The sequence below is a fragment of the Bos taurus genome, chromosome 4 (assembly GCF_002263795.3).
Source record: "Bos taurus isolate L1 Dominette 01449 registration number 42190680 breed Hereford chromosome 4, ARS-UCD2.0, whole genome shotgun sequence".
Lineage (NCBI taxonomy): Eukaryota > Metazoa > Chordata > Mammalia > Artiodactyla > Bovidae > Bos > Bos taurus.
Genome location: NC_037331.1, coordinates 76,172,510 through 76,196,474, shown reverse-complemented (window position 1 = coordinate 76,196,474; position 23,965 = coordinate 76,172,510). Strand labels below are relative to the sequence as shown.

General features: G+C 47.4%; 1 protein-coding gene across 1 annotated transcript in view; it reads left to right on the top strand.

Moving 5' to 3' along the window:
* Positions 1–22,386, top strand: part of ADCY1 (adenylate cyclase 1) — a 99,668-nt gene extending 77,282 nt beyond the window's left edge. Inside the window, 6 exon segments of the mRNA NM_174229.2 lie at positions 9,583–9,699; positions 10,512–10,658; positions 11,276–11,374; positions 17,583–17,697; positions 19,503–19,627; positions 21,576–22,386. Of these exon segments, the coding sequence (NP_776654.1) occupies positions 9,583–9,699; positions 10,512–10,658; positions 11,276–11,374; positions 17,583–17,697; positions 19,503–19,627; positions 21,576–21,914 (942 nt within the window). The 3' untranslated portion in view covers positions 21,915–22,386.
* Positions 22,387–23,965: the final 1,579 nt, after the last annotated feature.

Genomic DNA, 23,965 nt, shown 5'->3' with positions numbered 1-23,965 from the left:
TTGGGCTCTGAGTCCAGGAATGTCCCCCACTCAAGGGAAATCAGACCTGTCACCATGTTGGGAAGTGCACAGACAGCCTGGGGTGGCCCTCTCTCTGCACCTGTTGTCCTGCCTGGCTCCATCCAGTAGCTGCTTATTGAGCGCCTGGTCTACACCAGGCCTCCTTGTATGGGGACACTACATGAGTGTGAGCATTCATAACCCTGCTCTGAATGCCCAGAGGCTGATAAAGGAATAAATGTGTCAGTCATAGATGATTCCAGAACAGTGATAGAAGTGCCATTGTATTGATAAAACAGCCCATAGCCTCACCCAGCCCTCAAGTCAGTGACATCAGCCTCTAGAGAGAATACCTAGAGATTTTGGAGGAATTAGCCAGGGAGAGGTTCTATGGCTGTTGGATGGTGTTTTATAAATGTCAGTTAAATCAGGTTGCTGACAGCGTCCTTCAGGTCTTCTGTACCCTTACTGATTTTCTCTCTAGTCATTCTGTCAAGTTTAGAGACAGTGGTGTTGGGAATATCCAGCTATACCTATAGACAGAGATTCCAACAGCACTCTCTCTAACTTCTTAAAGTTCTATCAGTTTTTGTCTTATGTAGTTTGATGACCTGTTATTACATGCATAAATGTTTAGGATTATGTCCTCTTGATAAATTGAAACCTTTGTCCCTCTTATCAAAAAAGACCCTTTTATATATCTTCAGTTCAGTTCAGTCACTCAGTCTTGTCCGACTCTTTGTGACCTCATGGACTGCAGCACACCAGTCTTCCCTGTCCATCACCGGCTCCTGGAGCTTGCTCAAATTCATGTCCATTGAGTTGGTGATGCCATCCAACCATCTCATCCTCTGTTGTCCCCTGCTCCTGCCTTCAATCTTTCCCAGCTTCAGGGTCTTTTCTTTATAAAGAGTCAGTGCTTTGCATCAGGTGGCCAAAGTATTGGTGCTTCAGCTTCAGCATCAGTTCTTCCAATGAATATTCATGTCTGATTTCCTTTAGGATTGACTGGTTTGATCTCCTTGCTGTCCAAGGGACTCTCAGGAGTCTTCTCCAACACTACAGTTCAACATATTTTCAGGCTAAAACAAAAACTCTAAATAAATACTGAACCTTAAAAAAAAGAGACCTTTTCCTAAGTAATGCGCTTCACTCAGCAGTCTGTTTTGTCTGATATTAATATAGGTAATCCAGCTCTCTTGTTAAGTCTTTCTCCTCATTTTACTTGTAACCTTATTGTATTTTTTTTTTTTTTTGGTATAGCAGAGTTTTATTAAAGTGTAAAAAGGGACAGAGAAAGCTTCTGACATAGACATCAGAAGAGGGTCAGAGAGTACCCTCCTACTAGTCTTTAGCCAGATGTTTTATGTCTGTTAGAAGCTATTAATCAGATAAGAGAGACACCTCAAGGCTGACGGAGTTTTACCAGTCCCCTCTCCCACAATATGCATTTTTGAGATAGGATGGCATGAGGTGTATCATCCCCCAGCCATAAAACAATTGATATGAATACTTGTTTGTTGAGCCAAAAGTTAGTCTTAGGTGGAATCATTTTGAAGAAAGGCAAATTCCAAAGCAAATACATAGATTTTGCAAATACAAAGCAAATACACAAATCTATTAATGTAGATTAAGAAAAACATTTCCATAAGAAGAATGCATTGATTAGCCCAAGGTTCAAGAAAAGGTAAGTTCAGGTGGAACCAGGTGTCATCATGGCAACACAGAATTTTAATAGAAAAAAGTCTGACACTTGAAGTTTTTTTTCCTCCTGCTGCTTAAGGGAGAGATAAAAAATGTCTAACACTTGCAGCCTATTTCCTCCGTTTGGAGACCCCTAGCTTTTCTGCCTGTTACCCTCTCATTCCCCCCTTTTCTTTTAGGACAATTGTGTTGCCTAGGGAAAGGGGCATCGTGTTCATTTCATAACTACTTCCTGCTATTGAAGGGCATGGTCCCTAAATTGTTGAGGCAACATATTCTCCTAACCCTCATATGTAGTCTCTCATCCAGGGGCCCCAAGTAATAGTTGGAGGAAGCTGTGGCACTCATAGGAGCCTGGACAACTTATTATAACTTAAAATCTTTTAGATGGTTAGGAAGAAACCCCATTTTACACTTACAGATGTAAGGCAAAATAGTCATTAAACCAAGTTAAAACCGAGTCAAAATTAAAAGTCACATTGTGTCTATATTTAAGGTACAATATGTTATACCAGTCCATCTTAGGATTGTCCAGTTCAGTTCAGTTCAGTCACTCAATCGTGTCCAACTTTTTGCGATCCCATGAATCGCAGCATGCCAAGCCTCCCTGTCCATCACCAACTCCCAGAGTTCACTTAGACTCACGTCCATCGACTCAGTGATGCCATCCAGCCATCTCATCCTCTGTTATCCCCTTCTCCTCCTGCCCCCAATCCCTCCCAGCATCAGGGTCTTTTCCAATGAGTCAACTCTTCACATGAGGTGGCCAAAGTACTGGAGTTTCAGCTTTAGCATCATTCCTTCCAAAGAGCACCCAGGACTGATCTCCTTCAGAATGGACTGGTTGGATCTCCTTGCAGTCCAAGGGACTCTCAAGAGTCTTCTCCAACACCACAGTTCAAGAGCATCAATTCTTCGGCACTCAGCCTTCTTCACAGTCCAACTCTCACATCCATACATGACCACTGGAAAAACCATAGCCTTGACTAGACGGACCTTTGTTGGCAAAACAATGTCTCTGCTTTTCAATATGCTATCTAGGTTGGACATAACTTTTCTTCAAAGGAGTAAGCGTCCTTTAATTTCATGGCTGCAGTCACCATCTGCATTGATTTTGGAGCCCTAAAAAATAAAGTCTGACACTATTTCCACTGTTTCCCCATCTATTTCCCATGAAGTGATGGGACCAGATGTCATGATCTTCGTTCTCTGAATGTTGAGCTTTAAGCCAACTTTTTCACTCTCCATTTTCACTTTCATTAAGAGGCTTTTTAGTTCCTCTTCACTTTCTGCCATAAGGGTGGTGTCATTTGCATATCTGAGGTTCTTGATATTTCTCCCAGCAATCTTGATTCCAGCTTGTGCTTCTTCCAGCCCAGCGTTTCTCATGATTAGGATTGTTAGATGTCATCAGATCAAGAAGAGGCATCACATATGGTTGTTGGTGGTGAAGGTATTCGCAGACTCGAAGAAACTCCTTTCTTTGAAGTGGAGTAACTCACCATGGGAAGCCTTCAATTGATGATGAGGTTGAAAAGCTGAAAGCTGAGTCAAATCTAAGGCTTTAGGATCTATGACAATATCTGTGTGCAAAAACAGTCTGTCATAGAGACAGTCCCTTCTTCTTAGGGGCAGTTTGAGCCCTCATTAAAGCTACAGGTAGGACTTTAAGCCAACTGTCTTGTGTTTCTTGAGTTAGCTTACGTGGGTGTCTTTTAATAATGTCATTAGCCTTTTCAACTTTTTCTGAAGATGGGGGTCTCCAGAAACAGTGCAAGTGATATTCTATTCCTAGAACATTTGACACCTCTTGAGTTACAGCAGCTTTAAAGACAGAGCCATTGTCACTCTGAACTTTAGAGTTTAAGATCCCACTTACATCATGAGAAGTCAGTACAGTAAGATTTTGCCCATTCATTAACCTCGGGCTTTAGTGAATACTGCTTTTGATGTGAGAGTAGGTGAGGGTCATTGAGCTTGACAGTGATAGGAACAGCATTTTGTGCTCAACCCATAGTTTTTCCATCAGCCCACACTCGAGGATTTGCATTTTGTTCAATTAATGGGAGAGAAAGCAGGCTTCATATTTATGAAAACGGAGGCTTGGACCTTGTTCAATATATCCCTCACCAGAAGGAGTGAGGGAGATTCTGGCATGATCAGAAACTCGAGAAAATAGTACAGAGTCCAAGCTGCAGCTTAAAGGATGACTGAAATAATAACATTTGACTTGTCCAGACAGTCCCATTATGGTAGTGGGTCAGGAGGAAAGTGGGCCAGGGGCTTCAGTGAGCACAAAGAAAGTTGCCCCAGTGTCCAAAAGAAAATTGACTGATTGACCCTCCACAATTGTTAAAACCCGGGGTTCCTCAGGTATCATTAGGATGGGAGCTTGTGTGGGGACCCCTGGGCACCTTTGGTCCTGATTGTCCTGAGAGCCTAACCTCTGGGGCCTACACCTCGGAGGGCAGTCTCTTCTCCAGTATGGTCCTTTGCAGATAGGACGTGGAGCTGGGGGTGGCTTAGATGCCTGATGGCAATCCCACTTGAGATACCCCTCCCTTTTCACCTGGGTCCCTCTGGGAATTTTTCCTCAGCCTGTTTCAGAGCAGGTCTAACTGCCACTGTTGGGGCTTCAGTCTATTGCCTGGTTCTTTTTTGCCTGCTATTTTCCTCCTCATATTCTCTACCATAATATACTGCCTGAGCCAGCTACAACAGTTTTCCTAAAGACTGATTTGGTTCGAACGCCTGTTTTTGTAACTTACAGCAGATGTCTGGAGCTTAGTGAGAGAGAAATTTATCTTCTAAGACCATTTCTCCCTCTGTGCTTTTAGGATCAACGTCAGTAAACTTGCGGAGAGCCTCCCGTGGTCTGTCTAGGAATTTAGTAGGAGTTTATCAGGAGTTTCCTTCTCTCCCTGTTCTGTCAATCAACTTAGCATAGTCTAAAGTCTTAGCTTGTGCTCGCTTGAGTCCTTCAAGAATACATCCAGCAAAGCAGCTCTGTTATGGGAACTGCTTGGCTCCCAGTAGGAAGGAGGGCTATTTCATGATCCTTATTTTCCCTTGTCTTACGTTCAAGCCATTCATCTCCAAAAGTAGTAGCTTTCCCCAAAACTCGAGTTCTCGAGTCAGGAGTTAGCCTGTCTGTCCCAAGACGTACATAACATCCCAAGACATACATAACATCCCAAGACATATGTATGTCCCAAGACATACATAACATAACATAAGGTCACAAAGTTAGCCCTATAAAGGCTTCTGTGAACTTTTCTGGATCCTCTAGAAAGTCTGGGCCACAATTGGTATGGTTTGAATTTCTGTTGAGACTGAGGAAACCCCTCCTGAAAGGGAGCCTTTGATGCTCAGCCTGTTCAGTTGGGAGCCCCAGATACAGGGGCAAAGTAAGAGGACAGGAGGGAGCTGAAGGTTTCACACCCAAATCTGCACCCTTAGGACATAGGTCTGGCATGTCTTGCAGAGATAAAGAGCAACACTATGGCATTTCTACCCATTTCTCTTGTTTTCTACAGAACTGGTCTAGTTATAAAATAGTATCATAATTAAGAGACCTTTCAACAGGCCAGCATTCCCTGTCTTCTAAAGGATACTGTGGCCATTCAATATCACAGAAGAACAGGCATGTCTTTTTAAACTCTGGAGATCAAACTTGTCCCAGCTTTTAAAAAATACATTTTATTTATTTATTTATTTATTTTTTTTAGTGGAACCATCTGTAATGTATTTGTGAGAGATACACATTTGCCAGTGAAAATTACTTGCATGTTTCATAAGTGGGTTCACTTGTCTTTATTGTTTAGTAAAAATTTTAAAATTGAGAAGAAAAACTAGTAATTGACAAATCATTAAGTGGAGATTATGAGAATCCAATAATTTGAAAACTCATCCTGTGTAACTGCCTTGAGAATTGGGTAAAAAATACATTTTAAAGGAGTGGTTCTGGAACTGCTTGCTCCCATCTGTAAGAGAGAAAAAAGCAGCATCCACAGCTGTGGCTTTTTTCAACTGGAAGTGTCCTTCCCTTTTCTAGATGGGGGTGTAGACAGACTCTCCACCAAAGCTTTTCTTCCCTGGTCGGACTTAGTCTGTCCCTTACCAACGCAGGCATTTTACTTGTTCCTCCTGGTTCTACCACCGAGGCCGGGTGGAGATGCACCAGGGGTGCATTCCAGATAGCATCCCAAGCTGATTTAGTTTCATACCACCAAGACCTTTGTTTGATTTGCCCTTTTCTCTGATGCCACCTGAGGTGGAGCAGAGTAGTTTTCCCAGAATGTTTCCCAAGCTAGGACTCCTAGGGGAAGGATGTGCCTATGCACATTCCTGAATACAGTCCTGACCGAAGTAGAAGCGGTGAGTCATAAAGGGATGAACAGCAACCACGATGTCCTTTCTGAGTGTCACCATGCCAGTATATATGATAGCAAAAGAGGTGGTGGAGGATTGGCTAGCAAGGAAAAAGTGATTTTTGTTCCTGAGCTATTAGGGCCAATCCTTCCAGTTCATTTCCACAGATTCCACAAAAGGAATATCTAAGGAGTTGAGACAAAAGCCACCAGGAAGCCTCCTCTGGTCCACTAAGAGCTAGTGCTACCAAAGGAAGAAGCCCATTGCACTTCCAATTTGACCAGATCCTGCAACTCCTGATCTGTGTCCTCAAACCTCGTGGTGACCAGCAGTGCTTCTATCCACATAGATAGGAGACACAGTCATGACAACGACTCTTTGTCAGATTGCTTGTCCCTGAGGCAGGCAGCGAAGAGAGTGACCTCTAGCCTGAGAGACATTGCTGGAGCTAGAGCTCCGCTTCGCTCCCAAACATGCTCTTGTAACTTTTGGCTCCTAGCAAGACTAGGCGCTTCCGTGACTACCAAGTTTGGGGTCTGAGTAAAAGTACATAGTAACGGCATGAATCACAAGTCCACATAATCTATGATCCAACAGATTATGTTAGTAGTTCTGATTCCCCACGAAATTATGAAATGGTCAAAGAGACCAGGAAAAGGTGACTGAGAAAGGAAAGTTCGGTCCACATGCTTTGCCCATCTCTGGCCTCTCCCCTAGCAGGGACCTTGGGTGACTCTTGGCATTGGCAGGTTGGTATAAATTCTGGACAAGGCTCCCCTTTTTGGGGCTGCCTTTAGTCATTATGAGGCACCGGGAAACTGCAGAGGAGGGCTCATGACTTGCTTCGTGCAGGGCGTGTCATTCATTCACACAAACACACCGTAGATTTAGTAAAGTAAAACAGAAAACGTGCATACTGAGAAAGCAGAGAGGCTAGAGCTCTGAGTGTTTTTACTTTGTCCTGAAGATCCCAGACAAGCCCCTGAGATAGCTTATGATGAATGATGTCAGATTTGTGATCTCCGAATAAGAAGATTTAGCTTCGGGACCAGGGACCAGGCTTGATCACTCAAGAACTTTTGTATAGCAGAATTTTATTAAAGTGAGAAGAGAAAGCTTCTGACATAGACATCAGAAGGGGGACGGAGAGTGCCCCCTTATTGTATCTTTTTATTTAAAGTGGATTTCTTGTAAGCAACATACAATTGGATCTTGCCTTTTAATCTAATTCCTAAATCTCTGCCTTTTAATTGAGGTCTTCAGATAATTTACAATTAGTGTGATTATTGATGCAATTGTATTTTAATCTTCCATGTTGCTGTTTCCTATTTGTCCCACCTGCCCATCTATTTGTTTTCTTTTTCCTCTTTTTCTACCTATTTGGGTTAATTAAATATTTTTATTATTCTACTTGATCTGTATTTTTATTAGCTCCAACTGTTTGTTGTGTTATTTTAATAGATACTTAGCATTTTCTGTCTTCAAGTGGTGTTATACTACCTTACATATAAGAACCTTAATATTAATAACAATATATACCTCAATTTTTTCCATCCTAGGGATTTTGCATTGACATCATCATAGACTTTATTTGTACATATATTATAACTCCCCAAATATATTATTATTTCCATCATAAACATTAAAGTCTACTTTAAAGATAGATTATAATGAAAAAGAATATTTTTTGTTTACCCACTTAGTTATGATTTCTGGTACTTTTCATTCTTTGTGGACTTCCAGGTTTCTGTCCGGTGTTATCTTCCTTCTGCCTCAAGGGCATATGGTTCTCTCAAGTCTGTTGGTGATGAATACTTTCAGCTTTTGTATGTTTGAAAAACTCTTCATTTTGCCTTCATGATTGAAAGATACTTTTGCTGGGTTTAGGATTATGGGTTTTTGATTTTTTTTTTTTTTTATTTTCCATGTGTTAAAGATACAGTTCCACTGTCTTTTGTCTGGCATTGCTTTTTACGATATTGCTATCATCTTTATTGATGTTCCTCTGACCCCATCTCCTCTCGTGTTTCACCCTCTTGACAGTGGGGTGGGGGCTCCTCTGTCCCCCATGTGGTCTGACGAGCCTGGTCCCCTCTGAATCTCCACACTCTTCCCCTCTGCAGTGTACCTGCTCTCTGTGGAGACAAGCACCAGCACTGATCCCCTGCCTAGCTGATGATTGTCCGTGCAGACGTCTCACAAAGGGCCTTTTCCTCAAGTGAGACTGCCCCGGAGTTAGAGATTAAGTTCTTCTCACTTTGTGTGCTTTGGAAAGATCCTTTCCCTCTCTGTGCTTCTCCAGGAGAAGGTGGTTCTCAGAGCCTTGGTGCCCCAAAGAGGGGCCTGTACACCCCAGAAGGCAAGTGAGACAGCACAGGAGGGTTTTGGAAGAGGACATCATGATGGTTAATTTATGTGTCAGCTTGGCTGGATCATGAGGTGTCCAGTTATTTGCCCATATATTATTCTGGGTTGGTCTGGGAGGGTATTTCTAGACAAGATTAGCATTTGAATCTGGGCTCAGTAGAACAGATTTTCCTTCCTAATGTGGGTGAGCTTCATCCATCCATTGAAGGAGGCCTGAATAGAACAGAAAGGTGGAGGAAGAGAGAAATGGGGCCCCTCTTTCCTGACTGCACCATCTGGGACATCTCCACCCTCAGCCCTCCTATGTCTCAGACCTCCAGGAGTTACAGCACCAGATCTCCTGGGCCTCCAGTTTGCGGATGGCAGATGGTGGGGCTTCTCAGCCTGGAAATGGGGGCTGAGCCCCTCACTGGCCTTTGAAAGTTCCAGCTTATCTGGGTGATGACTGGTCCAGAATTTCATGGATCCTCGGGGCCCCTAATGTTGATTTAGTTCCTCTTCTTGGTGGGACCATGGAGATGAACCTGGTATAGACCATCGGTGCACTTGGTGTTTAGTTTGGATGATTACAGAGAAGAATGTGTTAAAGGTGTAGATTCAGAACTCTTGTTAAAGATGGTAGGGTAGACATTATTCAGGAGCATTGTGTTAGGTGTAGGAACTACTGCAGTGGGGGAGAGAGATGAAGCTTCACCTTAAATTTAGCATGGGCAAGTGGGGGTTTATAGTCAGGGAGCAGGGTGGCGGATGGTGGATGGAAAATTATTAAGAGGAGACATCTGGGGTGAGGTGTGTTCTGGCCGAACTGACCTAATAGGATTCATGCTGAGGGTAGGTCAAGGTGATCTAACATCACCTGGGGAGGGTTGGAGATGAGGAACCTGATCAGATATCTGGGGTGATCAGATGTCAAGGATGGGGTCTCTGGTTAAACTGACTTAGCAGGGTTCTTGCTAAAACTAGACACACGAACACCCCAAAGTCAAGACCCTGTTGGAAGAGGGTTCAGAGTCTGATCCAGGTGAGAACTTGTCACATGGTGGGGTGTCAAGTAAGGGAGTGTCATATGGCGGGCTGTCAAGTGAGGGAAGGAGGCATGAATGGGTGGCTGGGTGACTTAATGGAGGACCCCCTTCCCAGGCAGAGGAGGAGCGGGATGACATGGAGAAAGTGAAGCTGGACAACAAGAGGATTCTCTTCAACCTCCTGCCAGCCCACGTTGCCCAGCACTTCCTAATGTCCAACCCTCGCAACATGGTGAGCCTAGGGCCTGCATGCCCTGAGGTGCAGTGGCCCCTCTGCCCACCCTCCAGGGCAGGGCCAGATCCAAGACTCCTGGGACGTGGGGTTGACAGGTGCTCAGAATTAGCATGTCCTCCCCTTTGATCCTGGGAGAGAGCATAGCATCCACTGTCCCCACAAGGAAGGCAGGATGCTGCAGTAAGTCACACATGAGGTTGCAGAACGCTGCCTCGAGGCCTGGGTGGCCCCCTCTTGGCTGAGTTTGGGCAGCAGGTGCCTTCAAAACCACACCCCGCCTGCCTGGCTATTCACTCCCTGCTCTGTGCTCAGTGCTGTCTGGTTGGTCTGAACATCCTAATGGCCACAACCTGCTGCAGTAAAACTCTGAAACCACCTGGACAGCACAGAGCGGGGCTTACAAAAGCGGACTCAAGAATAAAGAGGCTCAGGCTAGGTTTTTAGGCCCTAAAGGCACAAGCCCCCAGGCTCAGCTTGACCAGCTTTGACCTAAAATAGATCTGGGGCTCATCTTTTTGTCTTGCTGGGACTTGGGGCATCGAGGGCCAATTGTTTCCCCAAACAGTATGTCCTTCCTCAGTGCATCCGCCTCTCCTTGAGGGGGCTCTGCACCCATCTGTGAGCTGAATGACCACCCATCATCCTAGATCCTCTGAGCCCCCTCCTGGTGTGGCTTGAGAGTCCCAGCACATCCTGGCAGCCACATCTCAGGACCTGGTCTCCAGGGCCTGCCCCCAGTACCAGCCCTGAATGCTGCTCTGGCTGCCCATTCATTGCCTGACCCAACCTTTGACCACCCCACCCCCCAGGACCTGTATTACCAGTCATACTCGCAGGTGGGGGTCATGTTTGCATCCATCCCCAACTTCAATGACTTCTACATCGAGCTGGATGGCAACAACATGGGGGTGGAATGTCTACGCCTTCTGAATGAGATCATCGCTGACTTTGATGAGGTAAGGGCTGCCCTGCAGTCCTGACACCCTGGGGCCTGGGTGTCCTGGGGTGCCCCCTCCAACAGAGTCCTGAATTGTGTCCACTGATGTAGTATGTGCTCTGCGGATGGCATGGGACCAGGGGGAGACATGTATTTTGTCTCCTTGGGAATGCCAGCTGATCGTGACATTTGAGGAAGAAACTTTGCCTTAAGACGGGGAGGGTGAGTGGTGGTACCTGTGCTCTTCCTTGTGAATGCCAAGCTCAGGTGGGCAGCCTCACCTGCAGGATGGGCGGGCAGGTATCTTTGCATTGTCCACAGCAGGCCTCCAGTCTGTGCCTGCTTCCCTCCCTGGGGCCTGTCCTCCTCCTGGGTGGTCGTGAGGTCAGCTGCTGGAGGATGGGGGTGTGTTCTGCATGGTTCTTCCTTGGTGCCTCTTTTAAATGCCTTTGTTAGAGGCCCTGAGGCCTGCATTTCTCAGTTCAATCCCAGAACTTGTCTTGTGCCTGTATGAAGAAGACACATTGCTTTCCAGAATGCACCTATCTGCTCTGTGCTTGCTTCCGGCGGCTGTACACTGCTGTGACTTGTCTAAAATGTTATGTAACATTTAACAGTTTTGTGTTTCAAACAAAGCTCATGGACAAAGACTTTTACAAGGACCTAGAGAAGATCAAGACCATTGGGAGCACGTACATGGCTGCTGTGGGGCTGGCGCCCACTGCTGGGACCAAGGTGAGTGTGGACTGAGAGGTGTGCCCTGTTCAGGGACTGGGTCCTGGCTCTGTCCCCAGCTGCCCAGGTTTCCATGGGCAGGCTCCCTGCTGTGGGCCTCAGTTTTTCCTCTGCATTGGATTAGGGAGCAGCCTGAAGGCTGTCTTGTCAGTGGCCAGTTCTCTGTAGTCACAGCCTTCTGTGAAAAATCAGTGCAGAAGGCTGAACAAAGAAACTTCCTCTGGCCCTGCCTCCTCACCCCCCACCATCCCCCCACTGCTATCCTGGCAAATGGCACTACTGAGTGTTCATCTCCCCAGACTGACCCTATAAAAAGACAGGAAAAAGAGAGGAAGATGTAAAAAAAAGAAAAATCCATGAATAGAAAGCAATTATACATATGGTAGATGCTAACTGAATCAGCAGTCACCTTTAATGTGAGAGGTCTAAATACATCAATTAAAAAGCAGAAACTGACAGAGTTGCTAAAATTCAGACCCAACTAGGTTTTCTGCAAGAAGTACACTTTAAATATAGAGCCACAGATACATTGAAAATAAAAGGATGTAGAAAGAGATACCATGCTAGCCCTGTTAAAATTTCAAGTAACTATCTTAATTTTAGACAAAGCAAATTTCAGATCAAGGAAAACTATCAAGGATGAAGGGGTACATTACAGAATGATGAAGTTAATTCTCCAAGCATACATAGAAATCTTTGATATTTATGTACTTAACAACAGGAGGCAAAAACTGATAGAACTGCAAGGAGAAGTAGATGAACTCATTATTATAGTTGGAGACTTCAGTCCCATGCTGTTGCTAATTGGTAGATCCAGTTGGCTGGAAATCTGTAAAGAGAACTGAACTGAACAACATCATCAGTCACCTGGATGTAATTGCTATCTATAGACTACTTTATTGAAAAACAGCAGAATATACTTATTTTAAAGCTCACATGGGACATTTACCAAGATAGATCACATTCTAGGCCATTAAACAAGCTTAAAAATTTTTAAAGAATTGAAATAATGTACACTATATTCTCAGACTAGAATGTGATTAAAGTAGAAATCTACTGTTGTTGTTTAGTCGCTAAGTCTTGCCCAACTCTTTTGTGACCCCATGGACTGTAGCCTGCCAGGATCGTTTCTCCATGGGATTTCCCAGGCAAGAATACTAGGGTGGGTTGACATTTCCTTCTTCAGGGGATCTTCCCAACCCATATGTTGAACCCACATCCCTTGTGTCTCCTGCATTGGCAGGCAGATTCTTTACCACTGGGCTACCAAGGAAACCTTTGCTAGGAGAATCAATTACCAGGAAATAACTGGAACATTACAAAATATTTGAAGATGAAACAATACACTTGTAAATGATACAAAGGACACATGAGAAATCTCAAGAGAAGTTGAAAATATTTCGAACTAAATAAAAATGAAAATCAGTTCAGTTCAGTTGCTCAGTCGTGTCCTACTCTTTATGACCCCATAGACCACAGCACGCCAGGTCTCCCTGTCCATCACAAACTCCCGGGGTTTACACAAACTCATGTCCATTGAGTTGGTGATGCCATCCAACCATCTCATCCTGTTGTCCCCTTCTCCTCCTGCCCTCAATCTTTCCCAGCATCAGGGTCTTTTCAAATGAGTCAGCTCTCTGCATGAGGTGGCCAAAGTATTGGAGTTTCAGCTTCAATATCAGTCCTTCCAGTGAACACTCAGACTGATCTCCTTTAGGATGGACTGGTTGGATCTCCTTGCAGTCCAAGGGACTCTCAAGAGTCTTCTCCAACACCACAGTTCAAAAGCATCAATTCTTTGGTGCTCAGCTTTCTTATAGTCCAACACTCAGATCCATACATGACTACTGAAAAAACCATAGCCTTGACTAGATGGACCTTTGTTGACAAAGTAATGTCTCTGCTTTTTAATATGCTGTCTAGGTTGGTCATAATTTTCCTTCCAAGGAGTAAGCGTCTCTTAATTTCATGGCTGCAGTCACCATCAGCAGTGACTTTGGAGCCCCCCAAAATAAAGTCAGCCACTGTTTCCACTGTTTCCCCATCTATTTCCCATGAAGTGATGGGACTGGATGCCATGATCTTCGTTTTCTGAATGTTGAGCTTTAAGCCAACTTTTTCACTCTCCTCTTTCACTTTCATCAAGAGGCTCTTTAGTTCTTCTTCACTCTCTTCCATAAGGGTGGTGTCATCTGCATATCAGAGGTTATTGATATTTCTCCCGGCAATCTTGATTCCAGCTTCTGCTTCTTCCAGCCCAGCATTTCTCATGATGTACTCTGCACAAGCTGGAATCAAGATTGCCGGCAGAAATATCAATAACCTCAGATATGCAGATAACACCACCCTTATGGCAGAGAGTGAAGAGGAACTAAAAAGCCTCTTGATGAAAGTGAAAGAGGAGAGTGAAAAAGTTGGCTTAAAGCTCAACATTCAGAAAACGAAGATCATGGCATCCAGTCCCATCACTTCATGGGAAATAGATGGGGAAACAGTGGAAACAGTGTCAGACTTTTTTTGGGGGGGCTCCAAAATCACTGCAGATGGTGACTGCAGCCATGAAATTAAAAGATGCTTACTCCTTGGAAGGGGTTATGACCAACCTAGATAGCATATTCAAAAGCAGAGACATTACTTTGCCAACAAAGGGTCTGTCTAGTCAAGGCTATGGTTTTTCCTGTGGTCATGTATGGATGTGAGAGTTGGACTGTGAAGAAGCCTGAGTGCGGAAGAATTGATGCTTTTGAACTGTGGTGTTGGAGAAGACTCTTGAGAGTCCCTTGGACTGCAAGGAGATCCAACCAGTCCATTCTGAAGGAGATCAGCCCTTGGATTTCTTTGGAAGGAATGATGCTAAAGCTGAAACTCCAGTACTTTGGCCACCTCATGTGAAGAGTTGACTCATTGGAAAAGACTCTGATGCTGGGAGGGATTGGGGGCATGACGAGAAGGGGACGACAAGGATGAGATGGCTGGATGGCATCACTGACTCGATGGACGTGAGTCTGAGTGAACTCCAGGAGTTGGTGATGGAGAGGGAGGCCTGGCATGCTGCGATTCATGGGGTCGCAAAGAGTCGGACATGACTGAGTGACTGAACTGAACTGAACTGAACTCTGCATATAAGTTAAATAAGCAGGGTGACAGTATACAGCCTTGACGTAGTCCTTATCCTATTTGGAATCAGTCTGTTCTTCCATGTCCCGTTCTAACTGTTACTTCCTGACCTGCATACACATTTCTCAAGAGGCAGGTCAGGTGGTCTGATATTCCCATCTCTATCAGAATTTTCCACAGTTTATTGTGATCCACACAGTCAAAGGCTTTGGCATACTCCATACAGCAGAAATAGATGTTTTTCTGGAACTCTCTTGCTTTTTCAATGGTCTGGTTGATGTTGGCAATTTGATCTCTGGTTCCTCTGCTTTTTCTAAAACCAGCTTGAACATCTGGAAGTTCACAGTTCATGTATTGCTGAAGCCTGGCTTGGAGAATTTTGAGCATTACTTTACTCTAGCGTGTGAGATGAGTGCAATTGTGCGGTAGTTTGAGCACTCTTTGGCATTGCCTTTCTTTGGGATTGGAATGAAAACTGACCTTTTCCAGTCCTGTGGCCACTGCTGAATTTTCCAAATTTGCTGGCATGTTGAGTGCAGCACTTTCACAGCATTGTCTGTTAGGATTGAAATAGCTCAGCAGGAATTCCATCACCTCCACTAGCTTTGTTCGTAGTGATGCTTCCTAAGGCCCACTTGACTTCACATTCCAGGATGTCTTGCTCTAGGTGAGTGATCACACCATCGTGATTATTTGGATCTTGAAGATCTTTTTTTGTACAGTTCTTTGTATTCTTGCCACCTCTTCTTAATATCTTCTGCTTCTGTTAGATCCATACCATTTCTATCCTTTATTGAGCCCATCTTTGCATGAAATGTTCCCTTGGTATCTCTAATTTTTTTTTGAAGAGATTCTAGTCTTCCCCATTCTATTATTTTCCACTATTTCTTTGCACTGATCACTGAGGAAGGCTTTCTTATCTCTCCTTGCTATTCTTTGGAACTCTGCATTCAAATGGGTATATCTTTCCTTTTCTCCTTTGCTTTTGGCTTCTCTTCTTTTCACAACTATTTGTAAAGCCTCCTTAGACAGCCATTTTGCTTTTTTGCATTCCTTTTTCCTGGGGATGGTCTTGATCCCTGTCCCCTGTACAGTGTCATGAACCTCTGTCCATAGTTCATCAGAGACTCTGTCTGTCAGATCTAGTCCCTTAAATCTACTTGTCACTTCTGCTGTATAAACATAAGGTATTTGATTTAGGTCATACCTGAATGGTCTAGTGGTTTTCCCCACTTTCTTCAATTTAAGTCTGAATTTGGCAATAAGGAGTTCATGATCTGAGCCACAGTCAGCTCCTGGTCTTGTTTTTGCTGACTGTATAGAGCTTCTCCATTTTTGGCTGCAAAGAATATAATCAGTCTGATTTTGGTGTTGGCCATCTGGTGATGTCCATATGTAGAGTCTTCTCTTGTGTTGTGGGAAGAGGGTATAAAAGTCAGTTGCTTTCTTTTATACCAACAATGAACAAGGGGAATTTAAAATAACAAATACAATGCCATTTACATGAGCATCCCAAAATTAAATATTAGGTAGAAATTAAATATATATATATAATATCTCTAGGAGGAAAACTATAAAAGTCTGATTAAAGAGATTGAAGATCTAAATCAGTCAAAAACTACTCAGTGTTTCTGCATAGAAAGACTCAATATCATTAAGATGTCAGTTATTCTCACTTGATCTGTAGACAATGCAATCCTGATCAAAAGTATAGCAGGTTATTTTGTGATATTGACCAACTGATCCTAAGTTTGCATGGAAAGACAAAAGACTGAGGGTAGTCAACACAGCATAGCAGAAGCAGGACAAAATTAGAGGACTGACACTGTCAGACGCCAAGATTTATGGCATTTCCCCGGTGGTCCAGTGGCTAACACTCCTGGCTCCCAATGCAGGGGACCCAGGTTTGATCCCTGATCAGGGAACTATATCTCACATGCTGCAACTAAGATTTCACATACTCCAACTAAAATAAAGATCCTGCATGATTCAACAAAGATCAAAGATTTCGCATCCTGCAACTAAGAGTCAGCACAGCCAGATAAAGAAGTAATATTAAAAAATTTCTATAGAGCTGCAGTAATCAATACAGTATGGTTTTGGCAAAAGAGTAGTGAAATAAACCAGTGGAACAGAATAGAGAGCCCAGGAATAGATCCGCATAAATATAATCAACTGATCTTTGACAAATGGATCAAAGATAGTCTTCAACAAATGGTGCTATAAAAAATTGGATATCTGGCTATCTATATTTGTAAAATGAATCCAGGCACAGACCTTATATTCTTCACAAAAACTAACTCAAAATGTATCATAGGCCTGTATGTAAAATGCAACACTATAAGACATCTAGAAGATAACATGGGAGAAAACCTAGGTAACCTTGGGTTTGGCGATGAGTTTTTAGATGAGGTACAAAAAGCATGATCTGTGAAAGAAAACACTGTTAGGTTGGACTTGATTAAAATTTTAAAATTCAACTTGTGGAAAATACTATAATGAAAAGACAATCCATAGACTTGGAGAAAATCTTTGCAAACCACCTGATTTGTATCCAAGGAGATACAACACAATGAAAGAGAGTCTCAGTGTGAGGAAGGAGGGTTGGATTTGCTCTCTGCTGTGTGAATGCTGACCATCCACTGTGCTCACCTTGCTTTGTTTGTTTACAGTGGGCCAGTGGCAGCACTGTCTGAGCAGTGGGACACTTGGTTTCCCACAACAGGGTCCTCTCCCATCCCACCAGCCCATTCCTGCAGAAGGGCTCTGCTTAGGTTCCAGTGGCATCAGCCTCTGCTCTCAGGAGCTGTAAGCCTTGAGCAATACTATTCTACCTCTGTTTCAGTCTCCTACCTGTAGAATGGGATGATAAATACACACTAGGGCAGCTGTAGGGTGCCACTCAATCCCTGATGAGAACCACCCAGCCAGCCTCCAGCCCCAGCCAGCTATTGACATGGGGATCAAGTCCCTCATCCCATGAGGGGGTACAGGGTAGTCCCCTCACCTCTGCAGGTCACTGGCTGAGTGTCCCTGTCCTCTTTGCCCTTACACCCCTCAAATGTAATAACCTGTGTGTGCTCACGTCCAGGCTAAGAAGTGCATCTCCTCCCACCTCAGCACGTTGGCAGATTTTGCCATCGAGATGTTTGATGTCCTGGATGAGATCAACTACCAGTCTTATAACGACTTTGTGCTCCGTGTTGGTATGTGGCGGCAAGCTATCCCATCACTTGGGCCAGCTCACCCTTTCTCTACTGCCCTGGGAGCCTGTGGCTTGGGCCTTTCCTCACGAGCAGGGGTCACTGGTCCAGACTCCCTTATCTCACAGGAAGGAGGATGGCGCCACCCAGAGGAGTGCCAGGGATGCAGGGAACACTGGGTATCCATGACTTAGAGCCTGGAAGAATCATTGTCCAGCTCACACAACACAGGAGAAATCTTGATTGTCCTAGAGACTCTCAGATATACCTCTGAGCCCACACTTACCTGGAGGAAGATGCCCCGCTTCCTGTCGGCAGGCCTGGGTATCTCATACGCTGTGCAGGAGCCCAGCGGTGTAGGCTCAGGCTGGGCCCTCGGTCCTCCTGGGCTCCTGTCCCTTGCCTGTGAGTGAGGAGGAAAACCAGCTGGGATCTGAGCTCCTCTCTAGCTCTTTCCAAACTATAGGGTTTCTTTTTTTTTTTAGTCTTAAATTAATTTTTTCCCCCCTGGGTAGATAGGTTTAGCAGAAAAAATTGTATTAGTTGAGGATATAGTTAAACTAGAGATTTCTCCCTCCCTCCCTCCCTTCCTTCCTTTGTCTGTTCCTCCCTCCCCTCTTTCTCCCCACCCTTACCCCTTAGTCTATGATACAGTTAAACTGGACATTTATTTTAAACGTTTAGTGACCTTAAAAACAGAACTTAGAGCTGGGTTTGAGTGGTTTTGAGGGGTGGTAGCCAGTGTCCACCAGGGTGGGGGAAGTTCTGATGAGCTTAAACACGAGAGCTGACCTAGCCTGGTGCCCGGCCCACGGGATGTGCTGGAGGTGGGAGCAGGGCGCCCTCTGTGCCTCACCTGCAGGGTTCAGTTCTCGTCCGGGGCTGCGGGCTCAGATGCGTAGATGAACGGATGTGACAGGAAACAGATCCAAGGGTCCATCAGGGAGATTCTGTTTCTTACTCTCCTACTGAGGACCCACAGGCCAGTTGGACCTCCGTGCCTGGGTGGCTGGTCATACAGGAGGCTGGATCCTGGCTCAGCCTCACCCACATGGATTAGGGCCTCCAGGGCGGTAGAGGGGGGCTCCCCAGGTTCCCCCAGCCATCTGGAAGTGTCCCTTTTGGGGCTTCTCCCTGGGTCCCCACATCCACTGAGCCTGAGCCTCCCGGCTCAGTTCAGCCTGTTCTGCCTCCGCTTCCTCCTGAAGATGCCAAGCACCTGCTACCCAGGCTTCAGGGGCCTGACTGGGTCAGTGTCTGAAAGGCTATTAATATGCTTGGGTAAGCTCAGAAAAATTGATGCAGACTACAGAGTCAGAAGGAGTGATGTGCCATCAGCTCAGATCTGGGGAGATTTGGGGCACATGGGCCTGTGTTACTGTCCAGGCCAGTTAGACCCTGACCGCATAAAGAGAAAGGGGCCTCACTCTCTCTAGAGCATCCTCAAATACTTAGTTCTGGGCCCCACACCAGAAAGAACAGAGGGATCCCATCTGGGGAAACAGGAGCTACTGCCCTTTCTGGAAGAGGGAGCTGGGTGTGGGAACACACCTGCAGACTGAAAGCTTAGCTTTCTTAGCAGCAGGACTCAGCATGAGGTCGCGCTTCCAGGAAATGGGACTTCTTGTGGTGGGGACCGCTGGCTAATGGTGTGGGATGCAAGTGGAGAGCTGCCCCTCGGCAATGCTGTAGGGTCCTTGCTTTGGGGAGGAGTGTTGCTCGATGACCCCGTAAGCCGTGACTTCATGAGGGGCAGCTCCTCCCCTCGGAAGCCTCTGTACTGACACCACGCCGTGGCTGTTTTCCAGGCATCAATGTTGGCCCCGTGGTGGCTGGAGTGATCGGGGCTCGCAGGCCGCAGTATGACATTTGGGGGAACACGGTCAATGTGGCCAGTCGGATGGACAGTACCGGCGTCCAGGGCAGGATCCAGGTCAGTTCACTCAGAAGTCCCCAGGGCCCAGGTGTCCATCCTGGCGGTGGGAGACTGCCGTGGGAGGAGCAAGGGTCGTGTTGGGGTGGCCACCCAGTCCAGCAGCCTGCGTCCTCCTGTCCCTGTCTGCCTTTTCTGGGTGGGGCCACTGAACCATGTGGCTTAGTGTGTCTGTGGCTTCGGCGGCGGGGGGGTGGGGTGACCCCTCTGTGGTCAGGAGCAGAGTTGGGGTGATGAGTGGCAGGGGACAGTTAGTTGGGAGTAGTGACAGCTCCCTAGAACTGAGAAGGGGCTTCCTTGCCTTTTGAAAGGTGAGTGCAGTGGGGCCACCTGACCTGAGAACCTGTGGGTGGCTCATGGGGGACGAGACTTGGTGCCATGACTCCAGCCGGCACTGAAGATTTGAAAGACAGTGGCAGAGAACGTAGTGCTGGGTGAGCAGGGCCAAGCCCTCCTGCTGTGGTCGGGCCTCGAGGCGGCCTCTGAGCATTGCACACCCAGCAATCACCACCTTGCAGCCAGTTAATGCTGGTCCTTTAACTTTATCACAGCTTCTCACTCGGTCCTCCAGAGACCCGTGCATTCACCCTAGGGTTTGAGAGAGACACTGGGGTGCGATCCTGCAGGCTGCAGTTCAGTGAGAAGGTTGCGGCTTGGGGCTGTCCCGCATCATGCACCTTCAGTTCCTGGGGCCCCGCCCCCGTTCATTGGGCACTAACTCTCAGGCAGGCACCTGTGACGATTCCCAGGTTCCACCTCAGCCATCTGCTTGGGGATCAAGCAGGTACTTCCCTGGAATTCCTCTATGGGGTCCAGCACTGTCTCTTAGACAGAGTGAGGTCGACGTGGCTGCAGAGCAGGTGTCCCCCCATCCCTGATGCTGGCCAGGCCTCACAGAGAACTCTAGGGAGAGTTCCTAGTCAGCCTCTTGGGAAATATAGGGATTCTCCTGAAGATGGTTAAAAATCAGACTTCCTGCGGATGCCCTCTCAGCCTCTTGGGGACCTTGTGTCTCTGAGCCCCTGACCTGGACCCTCTCTGGGACCCACTTCGGCAACATCATGCACAGCCCCGACTCACAGCCTGGGACTTCCTGGCTCGAATCTCAAGGTGGAGGGATGCAGAGGACAGGGGTGGCTGGAGCTCCCAGGCAACGTGGAAGGACACCCAGGCCCATCCCAACCTAAAACCTTCATTTTTAACTTTACTGTGTGTAGTGGTGGATTACCTTTACCTCCAGCAATTCTTTGTGCTATGATCTGGGAATTTCATTGCCTCCTATTCTTCATAAGGCAAGAAAGGAGGGAGCTCACCATAAGGATAAGACTCAGAGGGTTTTGTCAGTGTGTATATTTGGGCTTGAGCTGGACGTCAGGGTTCTAGGGAGTGCAGATCTTTTTGAATGGATGAATGGTGGGTTCAGTGTGAAAGGAAAGAGACTTTTATCACTGTACATTTTGCCACCTTGCATCTCAGAGGCCTCATCTGAGAGGTGACCTTTCTGACAATAGCGTCTGCCCTGTGTAACCGGCTAGTCTGTGGCTCAGTTCCACGAAGGACTTTGGGGTGCACTGAGCCTGTTGGGGAACCGCGTAAGGCCATGTAGCTCCGGCCCTCAGTTGGAGCTTGGTGTCCAGGCATCTGGCTCGGGGGTGACCACAGAGCTCACATGCCAGTCCTTGAGGCTGGGTCCTTGTGGGCCCGTCCAGTCTGATCGTCCACTCTCGGTATTCCTCATGGTGAGTGCTGTCGTCTCCTGTTTGTCCAGGGCCCCGTTAAGGCCCCTCTGAGTCCCATGCTCTTTGCATGATCATGTCCTTCTCACAGAGAGACCAGAGTGACCATGGGAGGAGCATGACTCAGCCTCCAGGCAGAGCTGGGGTGGGCAGTGCTGGGGGAGGAGGGACCCTCCCGTGGGCTCCCTGTTGACCGCCTTTCCCCTCTGCAGGTCACAGAGGAAGTTCACCGGCTGCTGCGGCGGGGTTCCTACCGCTTCGTGTGCCGAGGCAAAGTCAGTGTCAAGGGCAAGGGTGAGATGCTGACATACTTCCTGGAAGGCAGGACCGATGGAAATGGCTCCCAAACCAGGTCCCTGAACTCAGAGCGGAAAATGTATCCTTTCGGAAGAGCTGGCCTCCAGACCAGACTGGCTGCGGGTCACCCCCCGGTACCTCCTGCAGCCGGCCTCCCAGTTGGAGCTGGGCCAGGGGCTCTGCAGGGCTCGGGGCTTGCCCCAGGCCCCCCAGGCCAACACCTGCCCCCTGGAGCCTCTGGGAAGGAGGCTTAGTGGAGCCCATGCCAGCCGCTTGGGGCACAGGGCACAAATGCTTGAGGTATTGGGGGTCTTTGGGGCTCCCCCAGGGACCAGCCCAGCCAGCAGAGCAGGGCTGGGAGCTGGTGACTGGGCTGGGGAAGGGGCACAGTCCAGGCATGACTTGAAGCAGCTGGGCAGTGAGTCCAGCAGTGAGTCGGGTGAGGGGCGAACCCTGACCGCACGGACACCGAGGTTTTAGCGGCGACTGTGTTTGCTTTGTCCTCACCTCAGTGGCAGAGGGAGGTTGGCTGGGTCAGCTCCAGGTGTCAGAACGTTCAGGACATTCTCCAGGGCCATAGGCTACAGTGAGAGCCTCAGAGGTCTGGCTGGCAGAGTGACTGGGGCGCCCACCTTGTGCCCTGAGATGGATCAGCGTCAGCCCAGCAGTGTGGGTCCCATGGGGGCAGCTCCAGCCCTGGGCAGTGGCCTGCAGAGCCCGGAGTGGGAGTCAGGACTCTCTCAGCAGGGCAGAGCTGTACAGGCCTTAGGGGATGGTTTGGGAAGAATTGAGAAGCCCCTGTCCCACTGCATGCGTGGTGGTGGCCACTGGCTTTCTTCAGATTGAGTTTTCGCTGAGAGTCAGAGGTGGGTCTTCTGGAATTCCTGGGGGCCCTGCAGCCACATCTCTGTGACCAGCATAGTTCATGTTCTGCCTCTGCGTTCTCCACCTGCCCCGCCTGAGTGCAGCAGCTCCTGTGAAACCTGGACATTCCCTTTTCTGCCCACGCCACTGTTTGTTCAAAGGAGAGAAGGTGGTTGGTGTCATTTCTTACCTCTCTACCGTGGCACCTTGGGTTCCTGTATGCTGAACAGCAGTGCAAGGCTTCATTGACTTTGAAGATAAGTGAACCTCACAAGCATGAGAAAGCTTCTTCCTGGATGGAAGGTGTTCCTCCAGCAGAACCGGTCCCCTGGATGTGGAGTTTTGGCATTCATGGCTGTCAGTTTAGATGTCCCTGCTCTAATTTGCGGGGAAAGTGACTGCAAATAATTCTGTGCAAGTCTGGGAATCTCCTACCAGTGTATCTCTGTGGTTGCCATGGAGATGAGGAGCATGACCATGCTGGAATATGCTGTTACAGGGGGCAGGGGTGCAGGAGGGCCAGTAGGAAGGAACTGTCTAGAAATAGCTGGACGTGGAGACCTTGACTTTTGACCGCAGGGAGGAGGGCAGCTTGAAACTGGAGGGAAGGTTCTGGGCAGGCAAGTCAATGTGGGGGGGATGTCCATCTGAGACCCAGAGCTTTGACAGCATCTGGAGGAGGTCCTGTGGTTTCAGGGGAGCCCTGCTTGGCAGAGTCAGCAGCCTGGGTGTCCCTCTCTTCTCTGGTCTCCAAGGGCTCTACCCCCTCTCTGGGGGTTCTGACTTTGCTGTATTGGAACAGGGGCTCACTTTGGACTGAACCCCATGTCCTCTGGGCTCCCCCCATTTTGGGCATGTGTCTTGTGACTGTGGGGGCGAGTAGCCAACAGAGTCGGCCGCTTAGCCAGTGTGGATGGGCCAGTGACAGAGGCGGGCAGGTGGACAGTGTTTCCTCAGATGCACCCTGGCTGAGTGGTCACCCGCCTCCTACAGACAGGGCAGAACCAAGTCGTCTCCAGAGCACATGGCTTCTGCAGGTGTGCACATCTGTGCCAAGCCGTGGGGCTGAGATGCTGTCCAGGGTCCTGCTGCCCATCTGCTCACCATGGCCGAGCTTCCACCCCAGGGCATGGTGGGAGGAGGTGGACGGCATATTGGAGCATGACACTGCGAATATGCTCTGTCACCCAGCAAAGGGGGCGCTCCATTCAGGGTGCAGGCTGTAAGCTGCAGAGAGGATCCTGGGCCACGTGAGTTAACTCAGTGTGACCAATGTGATCACATGGCCCCTTAGAAGTGGATGAGGCAGGTAGGCAGTCAGGAATATTCTGAGCATGAGGTTTCTGTTTAAAGATGAGGGGCTGCAGTTGGTCGAAGGTGAGGATGGCCCAGCCATCAGCCAGTGAGGAAGCAGTCGTTGCTCCCACAGCCACGGGCTCTG